General features: G+C 40.8%; 1 protein-coding gene across 8 annotated transcripts in view; it reads left to right on the forward strand.

Annotated features, from left to right (window-relative positions):
- Positions 1-15,043, forward strand: part of MSRB3 (methionine sulfoxide reductase B3) — an 83,109-nt gene that overhangs the window by 19,522 nt on the left and 48,544 nt on the right. For 4 of the 8 annotated variants that reach the window (XM_027456286.3, XM_072034508.1, XM_038172952.2 and 1 more), the window contains 3 exons: positions 3,546-3,617; positions 12,124-12,232; positions 14,039-14,116. In XM_027456286.3, the coding sequence (XP_027312087.1) occupies positions 3,546-3,617; positions 12,124-12,232; positions 14,039-14,116 (259 nt within the window). The remainder of the gene's footprint in view (positions 1-3,545; positions 3,618-12,123; positions 12,233-14,038; positions 14,117-15,043) is intronic. The other 4 variants (XM_027456279.3, XM_072034514.1, XM_072034511.1 and 1 more) reach the window with 1 other exon arrangement.

Genomic DNA, 15,043 nt, shown 5'->3' on the forward strand with positions numbered 1-15,043 from the left:
GCACTTCTCCTGTAATGTCCAAGGTCAAGGTCTGCTGTTAGGTCTGTGAAAGCTGCCATAAGACCCCATCTCTGTGAACTACTGATACGATTAATACCTTAAACCTAAGTATTTTGTATTTCACTTGGACAAAAACAGTATCTGTAATATCTGCCTAGTAATGTCAGCATACGTGGGCATGTGAGAGAAAATAAAAGCTACGGTGAGTGAATTTTGAATGTTACTAGGAATTTTCTTGACACCCGAATAAAAAAAGATACAATTCTGGCTGATCAGTATTTGAAACATCAAATAAGAACCAGCTTGGGTGCGTGTACTGCACTCACAACAGTTTCATAAGGGTGCAAAATGTTCTAAGCACTTTTTTCCAGAGCTCTACTTAACAAGCATATGGAGGTGATGTTCTAAAGATTTTTTCAGTGATAAGACATCAGTTTTCAAGCTGATGGATTTTCTAAAGCTGATTACACTTTATTTGAACTAAATCTGAGTCCAATTTTTGCAGCATTTGTGTTCTGTTTTCCCCCACATGTGCTCAAAACTCCCATTAACCTAGATAGGAGCTGCAAACACATATTGAGGAAGAGAGAGAATAGCCCACATTGTGTCGGCCTGACCTTTGTTTCCTGTTCTATTTGCTGCTGAGCCAGATTTAAAATCCTAAAAATATAGGATAAGCAAATTTCCTTAGCCCTTGTTATGCACCGTTTGATGTGTGCTCACATCGCTGGTGTCTACCTTAAAAACGGGGCAGCAGGGCTGCTGGCCATTTTGTCCCTGCTCCGGAAAGGGGATCTCAAAGTTGGTGAGCTAGGAACACAGCCTGTAGGAGGTTTTTCTATTGTGTACCTGTTTTACTTTGTCAAATCATTTTTCTGGCATAATCCAGTAGTCAGATTTTGGAATAAAAAGCTAGTAGCACTGCTGCTTATTCCTGTGCATTTGATCCATAACTGTGCAAACATGAATAGATTGAGTTCCACTGGCTAACTACTTTTATATATATATATATATATTTATTTATTTATTTATATATATTTATATATGTATATATGTATTTTCTAAACCAAAATTCATCTGCTAACAGTGAAATAATATACAATCACATATCTCACATATTTTAAGAGTAATCTAAATTCCCCAGCTGCTTATAAATGAGTGTAGGCTTGCTTTGCCTTTGGTTTGTTTTTTGTGTGTGGTGTACTGAGGGGGTTGCAAGTAAATGGTATAGCATGTATCAGATTAAACATGGGAATGAGATCGAGAGACAACATCTGTTTAAATGCCACAATCCACTGTGACTTCAACTTTTGAATATACAGAAAACGCCCCAAGTTCTCATGACTTTTTTTCTACCATTGCACTCTATTAGTGCTTTTTCCCACCACCCATTTCTGTGTGAACCGTTGCTCTGCAACCATATCATTTCAGGCCATGTATCCTCTCAGTCTGAAATGGTGCAGTTTTGTCTGCTTCTGCCTGTATGGAAAATCTGATACGAAAGGAGATTTGCTCATCCTCTGGAGCCCCTGTCCCTTTAGTATAAAGGAGCAAGGTGCTGGCAGGGGCTTCATCCTCAAGCTTAAATATCAAGCCAAAGGCTCTGGCCGAGACAAACACTGCCTAGCTGTGAATTGGGCTTCATAGTGCACTTTCAAATTGCATGCAGTTAAATATTTGCAGGACAAGGACTTCAATGAGAAACTGTCCTTTCAGTTTCTGTGCTTGTAGTGGTACCTCTGACCATCCTGTAGGGAACAAAATGGTGCCACGTGATGTTTATATTTAACAAACAGTCATACTGGTAGATCAGAAGCAAGTTAAATGAATGAAATTATGTTAAGAAGTATCTTAGAATAGGGGTGACCTTTCTCTTCCTTGAGACACTTTTGCAAGCACGTGTGAGTTATGCTGGACTACTCGTAAACCGAATTAATAGCTGGGACAGAGAAGTGTTTATACTTGCTCTTTCTCCATTTGTATATTAGCACCTGCGGTGTGGACGCATTCTTCCAAATTGTATTTTAAAAATATTTCTTTTCCGAAGTTAGGACTAAACGTTTCAATATGTGCACAGCCAGCGCATGCTTCGCCCTAAGCGCAGCACTTTTTTCATAGCAGGCATTGCAAAGCCTGGCCGTAGCCCTGCAGGCCCAGCAGATGGCACCAAGCATATGTGGTTTTGCACACCCTGAACTATATGAAAAGCTTCCCATTTAGGAGTCATTCATACCTAAAGTACGCTTTGAGACCTCATGAACATTTAGGAGTATTTTAGGAAAAGAATGAGCATGGGGGAAAATCATGTAAAGCTGTGCTTGTACACAAACTCTGTTCACGTTGCTTTGAGATCTCATTTCCAGCAGTGATTGCAGCTCTGTTATTCTTTGTGTGACTTAGAAGTGTCACTTCTTGAGCATGCTGTATTAGAGCTGAATGCTTATAATGTCTTTGGAAATGCAGGATGCATTCAGCACCTGCCAGGATTTAGTTCACAGAAATTAAAAGAAATTAACCCTCACCCCCCCCTTTTTTTTTTCTTTTTTTTTTTTTCTTTTTGAAAACACAAAAACAAATACAAATTTTTTAATGTAAAAAACACTTCAGCTGCTTCAGTGCATACCATCAAGTAACTGATACAAATAATGATTATGCAGATTCCATGTACATATGTTTTCTGTAGCAGACCACCAAGATGTAAAGAGATACCTTATTTTGCTTTGCTGTGTCTTTTAATTATTATGGGTTCTCATTTCTTAAAAAAATCTCCTTTATTTCTTTAACACTTTGAATGTTGTGCTGCTTAAATCACGTTTTTGCATGAGATAATTTGGCTTTGCTTCTCCTGTAGATCAAAGAAATTTATGGTATTTGTAAAATTAAGCAAAAGTAATGATGAAAACATTACATGAGTAGACTTGCTATTTTTTTCCAGGACCTGTATGAAACAATAAAGTCCTAGATAATATTAAATTGTTGTGAAGTGTTTAATTGCTAGTAGGAAAACATGCTTTTCTAGGATTAGATTAAGATACAACACATCTGTATGAAGATGGTGCTGGGCATATGGTGTAAGTCTTTATTAAATAAATATCTATGGTATAGTTTCTCATAATTTGTTTTATTAAACCGTTGTTAATTCCAAGTTTCAGTATAATGTCTTTCCATAAAATTGAAACGAAGAGCTTGTGAACGGAAAATTCCTGACTCTCAGAACTGGACTTTTAGTAGTAATCTTGTTAACATAAAGGATTACTTTTAGGAGCAGATCTTGCAAACAGCTACGTACATGACTTATTCCTATGCGTTTGTCCCTCTGAACTCTCAAACTGCTCATGTCAGTGAAATTATCTGTGCACGTAGTGTTTGCCAGATCTGGCCTCAGCAATGAAAAGCCAAGAAAAGATCTTAGTCTAGTATGTTCAAAGAACGTTAGCTGCTTTTAAATTTTGTGTGTTTCAAGTTCTATCTGAAAACGTTTCATATTGTATGGTTGTATGTGCGGAGATGTAATTTCCATAATGAATGTTTTAACTTTCCTATAGCTTTCCGTAATTTGTATCACCAGAGACGTACTATTACAGATGGCTCTTCACATGATCTGAAAGAAAATAAAAGTGAGACTGATATGTTGTATAACAATACCCTCTAGTATGGCTATGGTTAAATGCCTGTCAATGTTTTTGTTATAAATCCCTATTTTCTGGGGTTTATAACTTGAATGTAGAAATTTGCTCTGGGCTTACATGTGTCATGCAAGGTCTCGGATGGGTGTTCCTGTTCCTCAGAACTGGTTGGGGGGCAAAAATCAAAACTCATTTCAATGAAGCTAATTATATAATAATGATTTTAAGAATAGCAAATATCAATTTGAAATTTCTTTTAAACTTAAAATACAGTCTTACAAATTACCTGGTTCACTCCCTCCCAGGGATTATGAGAATTATCAGTTTGGTAAATACTTGAGCATGCACTATGTGAGCACAATAGCAAATAGCATGTAAAGCTGTTCATCTGCCATTAATACATAATCGTGTTCGTATGCCTCTTTTGCTTCATAGTGATAATGATGACCATAGAACGCTGCTTTATCGTTATAGAGCATAAAGTTATTGTTTTTGAATGGCTTGAGAATGGTTTAAAAAATTACCTTTGTGTAGCTGTTTGAATGGAACTATATTCAATGTTGGTATTGCTTAAATATTTATGTTTATATATATGTTTTATTTACAAATGTTTATTTTGTATAATAATATTCAGTCTAAACTATCTTATTTAGTACAGTTTAAAACAAAATTTATTTGGGGATATCTCACTGGGAGTGATACTCTTATGATGCCTGATGCTTGCAAAAATTGGGATGATGCATAAGACCAGAAATCCCTTGCTAATGTACTTTTTTTTTTTTTTTTTTTTTTAACACCAGGTTGTGTACCCTTTTTTGTCTCCTTTTTCACTCCTCATTCATGCTGGCTTTTGCTCTCCTCCTCATTCTCTCCCTTACCCAGAGGCTCTGCTCTGCCTGTGCCTCGCCTGGGCAGGGGCTTCTCAGGGGGTCTGTGGTGCTGAGTACCACGGGATGAGGAGAAGTTTCATGTGCTCCCAGCTCTGTGCACAGAGCCAGTTCCTTGACGTATTCCCTGAAGGATCTCTTAAGGTCATTTGCTTTCCCTCCCCGCTCCCATAAAGGACCCACCACAAGCCATTTTTGCCTTTCTTGCAAGAATGTTTTAATTCTGGGAGCTCATAAATTTCCTCTGTTCCACTGCTGTGCCCTGTGCAACTCAGGCTCTCTGCTTTTTCTGCTGAAATGTAATGTAAAAGATGGATGTGAAAGGTGACGTTCCAGCACTAACTGGGTTTCTGTGTTTTAAAGGCTCCAGTGAAAAGCTGCTCTTTTAGTTATGAGTGTCTAACAGGAGGTCTGAGACGCCCTTTCAGGGCTGCCTTCACTCTTTTCCCTTGGATTAAAAGCAACTCCCAGCTTTGTCCTTCCTCCGAGGAGTGCATAACGAACAGAAGAATGTGATGTAAAGGAGAGATGACAGCACACAAAGAGGAAGGAGATCTTATCTGGTGAAAAGCTGGAGGAGGGCAAGCAAGAAAAGGTGCAATTTCAGGAGATGCTTATGGTGTTAACCCTCAAGTTGGCCAGACCAAGCCTGGAAGCGATGGAGGAGGTGATCCAGTGGGTCACCGAGGGGATGTGCTCACAGGGAACTGGATGGCATGTGGAGAGGGCATCGAGGGTACGGAGCAGGAGTCAGGCACGGAGGCACAGAAGCTGCCAGAAGTCAGCTGTTAGGTGCACACGGTGGCTACAGCACGGGGTGAACGGGGACCAGAGGCCAGGACACGGCAGCACCCGCTGCTCTCTGTGCCCGTTGCTGTCCCTTGGCTGCCTCTTTGCTAACAGGGCCCTTCCAGGAGCACGTCCAGAGTCAGCCGACTCCTTCACGGGGTGAGGTCGGGGCTGCTGCTTGGAATTGGAGGAGGGCAGGGACCTCCCCCACCCCGCTCCTTCCTCCTCTTTCCTCCACCCCCAGCCCAAGCACAGGCGGCGGCACCTCGGGTCTTGAAACGCAGTGCTCATTTCACAGGCCACACATCACTATTGTAGAGGAAGCAGCAGGAGGATTTAGCAACAGCCCGAACGCTACAATAAGCTACACACCACTGCGGTAACCGCTGGCAAATGCTGACTTTTTAATTGTTTCCGCTGCAGGGTTAAACCTTTATTAAAGCCGTGTGAATAAACTTATTTTGATGGCTCACTGAAATATTTTAAATGCAAAAGGTAGCATAGAGCACTCTTATTAAATTCAGCTTAATTCTGCCGTTAATAAAATGCCTTTCCATATGTCGTGCCCCCTTTTATTGATTCTGACAGAAATCTACTGACCAGATACAGAGTGCTCAGTGTCTCTGCCTTTCTTGTTTTTAATTTAAACAAATGTAGTGCCTGTGAAAGGTGCTAGGATCGTATCAGCAAAACAAAAGTCTCTTTATCTATAGGGGAGAGAGGAAGAGAAATCCATCATTATAAATGCTCCCGCCCCCGCTGCTGTACCCGTAGATCTTGATCTTGTCTTGCCCGGTTTGCATCCGAGAGCAAGGCAAAGAGCTCAGCTGTCCTGTGCCATTTTTGGCCATCACAGCAAACAGGCAGCTTCTAATGCCACGAGGATTTTCTCCATGATATTGAAGGTGCTTCTATTCTCCAGCCACTGCTGAGCAGCCGCTGCATGCTGCCATCACTGCATGCTGCCATCCTGACCAAGCTGGGGGCTTGGAAAGCCCCAGGGCAGCTCTGCCCCCCTGCACCAGCACGAGCTGATGCTGGAGTGCTCGGTGCCTGCAGCTTGTGAGGTTGTGGGGCCAGGGCTGGCAATGCCGTGGATTGCACTAATGCAAGATAAGGAGGTAGAGACGAGGTTGTTTTCTTATGTGGTAGATCTATGGTGACTCGGAATACTTACATCTGTACAAGCCAGCAGCCATGCTGATGACCAGCTGAAAAAAAAAAAAAAAGAAACATGGTGACTGCTGCTCGATTGCATGGGAAGGTTGTGAGTTCGCCCAGAGCTGGCTTGCCCTTCCCTCATGGCCCTGTGACCCTCCTGGGTGTTAAGCAAACCATTTTTTTTAAAGATGGATAAATTTTTTTGGTGTTGTTCTTGTAAGACAAGAACCTGGCATTTGACCCAAAATTTTAGCTGTTGTCCTGGTACCCGGCTTTTGGATTTTCAACGCACAATGTAGTGGAAATGGTCTTCGCCCCATTACTCCTAATGCTTGCATGAAACTGCAAATGGTATTTCAGCAGTGGGTGGGAGTTAGCTACCTACAGCAAGAAAGCAAAGGAGCCATCCCTCAGAGAAGAACCACAGATCTGTCTTTCAATGTGTAGAACATTTACAGGGTTTCTTTAATTACCAAGTCTGGATTTTACTTAAACTTGACCTCCCACTTTTTTGAGTTCTTTTGTAGGATCTCTCCTAGGCAGCCGCGTGATTAGGTGGTTTAAAATGGCTTGTGATGGGAGTACATAAAGATCTATGACATCAAATACAGGGTTTTTTAAAACATAGCATTCAGATTTACGGGCTGACCAAAAATGTTTGCACTGATTTGCATTTTCAAGAGTTGTTTTCCTTTTTAATTTTTGTTAACTAGACCAGCAGTTCCCGGCTTGTTTGCAGTAGGCTACAGACTAAAGGCTGCAGAGGACAGACTAAACAGAAGTGAAACAGAGCCGTCCATCCTTCTTTTCCCAAGCAGAGAGAGAGAGGCAAAACTCTAAACAAGCAGCATAAACTGTGTAAACAAAATTTAAAAGAGTAAAAATGAGAGATTCCCATTTTAATAAACCTGAGTGTTAGGGATATCATCTGTAAGGGTATTTGTGTAAAGTAATGTACACGAATATTTTTTAACCTTGGAGGATTCCTCTTAGCATCAGTGTGAGATAATTTACCAGGGATGAGTAAGGTCCAACCCACTTGCAGAGGGATGGGCTTTGGGAAGCAGGGAGATGTGTGCCAGGAGCCAGGTTTACTTGCATTCACAGACCCTTCTGTAGACTGAGGCTGTGGTGGTGTATGAATAATAAAACGTGCTGCAAGGCCCCTAAAAAAAACGCTCAGGTATATTAAAAGGAGTGGTACTGAAAACTGGAAGCCCAATTTATTATATGGCTGTGCTCTGCTGGAACATTTGATCTTGCTGTATTTAATTCAGGAAGTCTTAATGGTGTGTGCTCGGTGCATGACTGTAATGTCCATTAATGCTGGTGGAACATAAGCATTCGTAGGAAGAGGAAAATGTATGCCGTGTCCTCCACGAAGCTGAAAAGCTGAGTTCATTTGGTGGTGATGGGAAGCAACAAGACAGAAGAGAAAATCATTAGGAGGGTTCAAAAGACGATGTAAGGAAGGAAAGCCATCAGGCAAAGCACCAGGGCATTTCAGGGCACGTCAGACACTGCTCGACACCCTGCGGCACGCCAGAGCAGGTGAAGGGCTGAGTGGTGAGGAGTAATGGTCTGCTAACTCGTGTCAGTCTGCCTGGACGTATCTTGTTGCTCGTTTCCTTGCGATTGGTGGTACTGAAGGAAATGGCACTTGCTCACCGGCGCTACGAACCACAGGTCTGAAAAGGTCGATGGAAATTGGAATTTATATGTGAGGTGAGATGCTTAATGTCTTCATTATCAGGTCAACACCCAGCAAATACTTTCTCTTCACTTCATTTTTATCGGGAAGGCCTCCAGACTCCAGAGCTGAACTCTAAAATGCCCGCGGTCTGTGGGTGAATAGTAAATTGCAGCACACATCGCATTTCTTTTCAGAAAAGCCATTCCTAAGTACAGGAACACCACAAAGGCTCCAGAAGTGTTTCTGGTTTTGTTTGTCTCACCCTCCTGAACTTTTTATAAAATATTTATGCATTAAGATCTGTGAGCCTGGCCTTGTCTTTGAGAGGCTTTCCATCCTGCTCCAAGATCCCAGAAGCTTTTAGCACTGCTGGAACTGCTGGAAAAAGGCTGAAGGCAGGTGGCCTGAAGTGGAAACATCAATGCCTGGTTTGGAAGGGCTGTGTGCACTGTTTCCCCCATGAGCACCAAGGAGAATGGGCACACCACGGTGAACTGATGGGAAAGATTTCATCTGGACTCGGATCTTGGAGCAGAACCTGTGCGTGCATTGTAGGAAAAGATGTCTCTCAGAGGAGGTCCCCAGCTCCTCGAAAGGCACTGCTAGGAGTACTTCACTGCTGGAGAACAAGTTGGGTCCCATTCGGAGTCCAGAGGTATACCAAATGAATCAGAAGTCTCTGATCTTCAATAAATTAGTTAGGCTTATTTAATTTAGCCTTACCTTTGTAACGTAATCACGCTGATGGAAAACTGATGGCTCCGGCCTCGAGCAGTAGCATTTACAAGTGAGTGGAGAGCCTTGCTTCAGGCCAAAGTCACCCAGGAGGGTTTTGTTGCCCATGGGACCCCTTCCCACAAGGCTACATTGGGTCCCTCCTTTGGGGAAGGCGCTCAGGGCCACCTTTATTCCCTTCTTTAACAACCCACTGGGTTTGCTGGCAGCTCTACCCATCAAAGCTTCCCTCGTAGCTGCACACAGATGTGGGTAGCTTTACATTGTCCCCACACCAGGTAGAGGCAGATCTGACTGGAGCAGACCTCCCACATACCCCGTAAAGGAGGTTCCCAGACAGAGGTGGCTGATCATGTACTGCAGGTTGAGCGTTTTTGTCCCCCCTTGCATGGTAGTTTCTTCCCAACTCCATTCCCAGAATCCCATCCTGATGTTTTTAAGATATATTGCATTTTCTTCATGCTTGTAGGCTAGCCATGATTCAGATGATGGATCCTTCCACCCTCCAGTTGTGGCTCAGTCTTGCATTACCTCCCTGTCTCTTTGGCAGTATGGAAACAGTGCACTCAGTTTGCTGAGCCTTTCTTTTTTGTGGCTAGCAGTTAAAGAGTACGCTCAACTGACTGAAGAGGGCTGTTCCTTAATGCCGAGGGCTGGACCAAGAGATTTCCTTTCTGATTTGTAGTGCAAGCATAGCTTTTTGCTGCTGTATACTGCATTAAATCAGAAACCTGCAGAGACCTTTGCTGGGGCAGGTTGCAGTTTACCCCCGGGCAGATTAGCAAGATTCCCCTGCAGACATAAATACATGTCTGTATCGTAAAACGTGCAGTTAATTATTAAAAACGATGGGGAAAAATCTTTTATAACATGCTCCCTACTTCTGATCTATGTCACGGATTCAAGTAGCATATAGAAATTTCCTTGTGCATAGAAGAGCCCACTGGTTGAAGAATGTTTCTGAAAGAGATGAGAATTTATTCAGGGAGAGCAAAGAGGGAATGCTGGCTCTTCTGTAAAACATTTAATGTTTTGCATGACTTTTTTCAGTACGGGGTTATGCTTAGTTTGCTTTTTTGGAATAGCTAAAGAGCAAATGATCTTCTGGAAGAAAAAAAAAAAAAAAAGGAAGATATTAAGATATTTTTAAAAGTGAAGAGGTGTTGGTTTATAGGCTTCCTTGCTGCTCTCCTGACTAATTTTTTGGTACTGAAATATTAGATGGAAGACCAGCTCTCAAACAGTTTCCTTCTGAACTGCATAGTGCAACATAACAATAGTTATTTATATAATGCATATGCTTCCTTTCCCTGCTAGCTATCCTTTGAAAGACTTATTAGTCCTAGAGCCCAGCACGTTGTGAGAATAAAAACCTCCAAAGTTTGACATCTTTAAATAAGCAACCAAATGTTATAAAGAACAAACCTCACTTACAGTTAGGAAACAATATTTACATTTAAGGTTGAAAAGCCAGGATGTAGGAAAATTTTGCTAATTTGGAAGGTGACCTTTAAGTGCACCAAAACCAAATAATTTGTAAGCTATGGCACAGGGCACATTCCTGCAAAATTTGTGTGAATACTGCCTTAGTGGTTCTTGAAAGACAAACAAAGAGAACTGGAATGAAATCTTTATCCCTCTCCCAAATAAGATTGAAGCTAACAAAGGCATACAGCAGCGCTCTTTCAAAGCTTGCCATTAAAACGCAGGCTCTGCAGCACAGCTAATGAGATGGCTCGGAGTGGAAAACAATCTGTTTTTAAGAATGTTTAGATCAAAAGTAATTTCTAATCTATGAAATAAAGTCGCTTTTCAATACCTTTCTTTCACTAGTAAAGCTTTTTATGTTTGCACTATTTACTTCAATCAGATGTTTTCAATTTTACTTTTTTTTTTTTTTTCTTCCTGAAAATACTTCCTAGGGTTAGTCAGTAGTGACCAACAGCATTATTCTTTTTCTCTCTCCCCTATTCACCCACCCCCACACATTAAAAAAAATGAGGAAAAGAAGAGGGGGAGGAAGAAAGAAACATCTTTTCTTAAATGATTTGCAAGCATCTGTGCTTTAAGCTACTTTTTATGAACACTCCTTAGTAATGACTCAAGGTAAAAAAGCAGAAAAGCATCCAATGTTAGGAAATTGCAATCCAATACCATGTAATTTAAACCTGCCATTGCCTCTCCTGTACTAAATGACATACAGATGGGTAGCTCTGTTCCCTCTACTTTGGGAACACAATTGGTCTTTTTATGAGTGTATATGCATTACTAGCAAAAAATATTTTTGTCGGGACTGTTTATTTCTAATTGTAACATATTTTAATTACTGTCATAATTAGAGCGCTTTTTACCTGCTGTACTGTGTCAGCTCATTTTTTGCAAGAGAATATCAAAGTTATTTTAACATTTGGTAATTTCTGTTATTGGGAATTTTCGTTCTCAAAAGCAGCCTTATTATTATTTTTTTTTCCATAATGTGATTTTTTTGCACTATACCAATGTTTTTTACAGTAATCCCTATGTGCTCCTTGGATTTTTTTGTTTGTGAATTAAGCAAAATATAAGATGAGATTTTCAAAGACAGGTAATTTCAATAGCAACTCTAAATATTAAGGCAACTTTACTATTGAACCTGGTGCCTCTTGTTGCAAAGAAATGACCTGCTCCTTGGGGCTCCTATTCCAGTGCTTCAGCAGGGAAAAGATCCAACTGTTACTGTTATAAAGTAAAAGGACTAGGATGCTACTAAAAGTTAAATCAACCGTATTTGAATTCTAAAGATTTATTTTGAGCTACTTTAAAGGGTAACAAAATCGTTGGATGTTGTGGCCGAACATCATATGCCCATTACCATAAGTCTCCAATATAGATGTCTTGTAAAGAACATTTTGGTTGTAGTTATTTTTTGCAGCTTTTTTTTATTTTATTTTTTTAATGGTTGGGAAATGTAACTTTCTTGTGAATGATTGTGTGCGCAACACACGGAAGGGCTTTGGCTGTAGCACATTGTCACTGCTCCAGTGGAATCACCTGGCTCTCGAGCAAAATTCTTTTTAAACTTGGATTTGAAGAAATAATCAGCTGCAGTTCAGCTGAGCCATTCTTCGTGCATTAGGGACTGGTCTGGTCATTGACAAGTGAATGCAGAAGCTATGCTGTGGCCGTCTGCCAAAGCAATTATTCAGGATTTAAGCTAAAAAGGCTCCTTCTCCCATATCCTCTCCCTTTGCAGGGTCATGTAGGGATAAAAAAGACTGTAAGGTGGTCTTTTCCCAGGAGGAGCTGAGGAAGCGGCTGACACCCTTGCAGTACCATGTCACTCAGGAGAAGGGGACCGAAAGGTAAGGCAGGGCGAAGGGAGCGAGGTCCTCGAAACACAGGCATCCTTCTTCTCTCCCTTTCCTCTGGCTGGTGCTTCCTCATCCTCCCCAGCAACTTTTTTTTTTTCTCCAGGAATTCTGCACTTGTTTACTAACCCCTACAAATTAACACCACCGAAAAGACAAGCATCTGCAGCGTGGAGGCCACGGCCAGGGGTCTTGTGTGACTTTTAATGAACACTGTATGTCTTATAAAGTCTCGGGGCTTATGTTTAGAGTCTGTTTTTAGTTTACTACAAAATGTGTGGAAGTAATAGCGGTTTAGGTACACTTTTTGGAAGACATCACAGTAAGCAGAACCACGAGGGAAATGGCCCCGTGCCAGGACGCTGAAGTTTTGAAGGTGGTCATTGTAAGTATAGACATTTTGGCTGCAGAAAGAAGGTAGCATAATTTAGTTCTTTTCCACCCCACTCCAATTTCTTTTTGAAGCACATGTGGAGAAGGTATTTATTGGCTCATTTGTGGTTGGAATGTCAAAAATTTTCAATAACTGCCCTCACATGGCTTTAGTCGTTGGAAGCCAGCCCTGAATCCTGGAGGAAAAAAAGGACTTGCTTCCAGGACTGTTTTTAGTGAATAAAGTCTCTCTCAGCTGATTCCAGCACGAAGGTAACTTGCCAAGGCCTAACCATTTTTGTTGTCTAATTTATACCACTGAGCTTGGCATAAGGCCCCGGCTTTACCTCTGATCCAAACGCCCTAATGATGTAACTGCTTGTTTTCATTCATGACCTGAAAGGGCTCTTTACCACACATGGGGTCCCGCTTAACAGGCAGCACTCCTCCTGACAGAGCATGTTTATGGGATGTGCCGGATGGGAAGGAGCGGGATAATCCCCTCTCCTCCCCATCCCTCCATCCCCCCACCACCGTGGCCGGGCACGGGGACGGATGGCAGCCTCCGCCGCGAGGCTTTCCTGCCCCGCATCCCTCCTGCTTGTGTACGGGACCAGCGACGTGATTTAATGCGCACAAACAATCGGAGATTAGGTCATTCTTAAAAATCCTGTTTATAAAAAAAAATTGGACCTCATAAAAAGGGTGAAAGGATAATAAAAACAAGCTGCCGAGCACATAGGCTTTTTGTTGGACTAGCACAGCTGATTCGTATTAGATGAATGACCTCCTAGCCTCTTAGATTGTTAACTTAGAAAAATATTCCCTTAAAGCTGTAATATTGCTTTTCAACTAAAAATATAAGGCGCACACAGCTTGAAATCATGGACCAATTATTTCATTTTCAGCTACAATACTTCTGTCACCCTTCCAGCCCATCCTGGACTCACCAAACACCGACTCTTCATTATCTGCTCTATGGCAGACACCCAAAAGCTTTACACCTCCAGCTCAGCATCTGAATGCATTGCTAAAACATTTTCTAAAGGCAAACCCAGAGAAGTGCATAGGATGAAGCTAAATTGCTAAATTTCAAACAATCCATGCTTATGAAAACTTATGTTTCATTTACCAAATAGAGGAAGATTCCAGTTTTTCTCCTCTTTTTGTTGTTGTTGTTGTTGTTGTTGTTCTGTCCTTTAAACTGTGTGACAATTTGCTTCCTCTTGCATGATGCGTAACACCTGAGGCAAACTAATGAGGACATTCCCCTTTTCCCATGCCTGCTTTATTTGCTTCATTTAATAAAAAACAACTGCAAACTATTATTTTTTTTCTTTAATATTTTTCTAAAGTCCTAGCTAATTTAATAATTAAAAAAATAAATCCTTTATTTATTTTTAAAATGTAGTGTTATTGTTTTCCCAGTGCCTTTGAGGGGGAGTACACACATCACAAAGCTCAAGGAATATACAAATGTGTTGTTTGTGGAACTCCTTTATTCAAGTGAGTATACTAATTGTAGTTTTGAGATTACTGTCTCTTAGTTTATATGCTGTATAATCTTGCATATATTTCAGTATTTATATAGTAGTATAAGATAATTTAAGTAATTCAAACTGATAAGGAATGCAAGAGAAGCAATATAGTCAATAATGCTATAGTAAAATTATTCTTATAGTTCAATAAATAAAAAATAGTAAATAAATAAGCAAATTTCATAGTGAGATAACATTATTAGAATGAGTTTGACTGAGAAAAAATGATTTTTTTATTTTTTATTTTATTTTTGTATTCAGCCATGGCAAGTTATTGTACAGCCTTTTGCTGCAGTTGTAGATACTGAGTTCTGGCAGTCAGCATTACTAGCAAACAGCTTTAGGATTTGGATCCTGGGTGGCAATGCTGCATCCATGCTACAGCATTGGATCCAATAATGGAGAAGTAAGTAGCTGATTTTTCAGAATTCAGGAAGTTAAGAAAACAAAACCCAGGTAAATTATGTTACTTAACAGATTTTCACCCATCCCAATTAATGCACACTGAGTTGGAAACTGAAACAAGGATTAAGAAAGACATAATAAAATTTGTGTCTTCCGTGAAAATCTTTAGATTTTGACTGTGGGAATTGCTGCCCTCGATTTGGTGCTAGTAGCAGTGCTGAATGAATTTGCTCAGCCATTGCAATGTTCTGCACTGTTTCAGTTGTTATGCATTTTTTCATACTCGTGGTCACTTGTCTTCATTCTGATGAAGAATTTCATTTCTTGGTTGTTTTTCCCTCAGTTCACATTGTCTCAGTCCCTTCCACTTGAAGAGACTCCTTGACAGCAGCATGAAGCAGGATGGTCAGGATAACACTAACAGTAGAGAAAATTGGGTCAGTAGTAGTTTACAAAGGAAAATAAAATTGATGTAGCTTCGGAATCACCA

The sequence above is a fragment of the Anas platyrhynchos genome, chromosome 1 (assembly GCF_047663525.1).
Source record: "Anas platyrhynchos isolate ZD024472 breed Pekin duck chromosome 1, IASCAAS_PekinDuck_T2T, whole genome shotgun sequence".
Taxonomy (NCBI): Eukaryota; Metazoa; Chordata; class Aves; order Anseriformes; family Anatidae; genus Anas; species Anas platyrhynchos.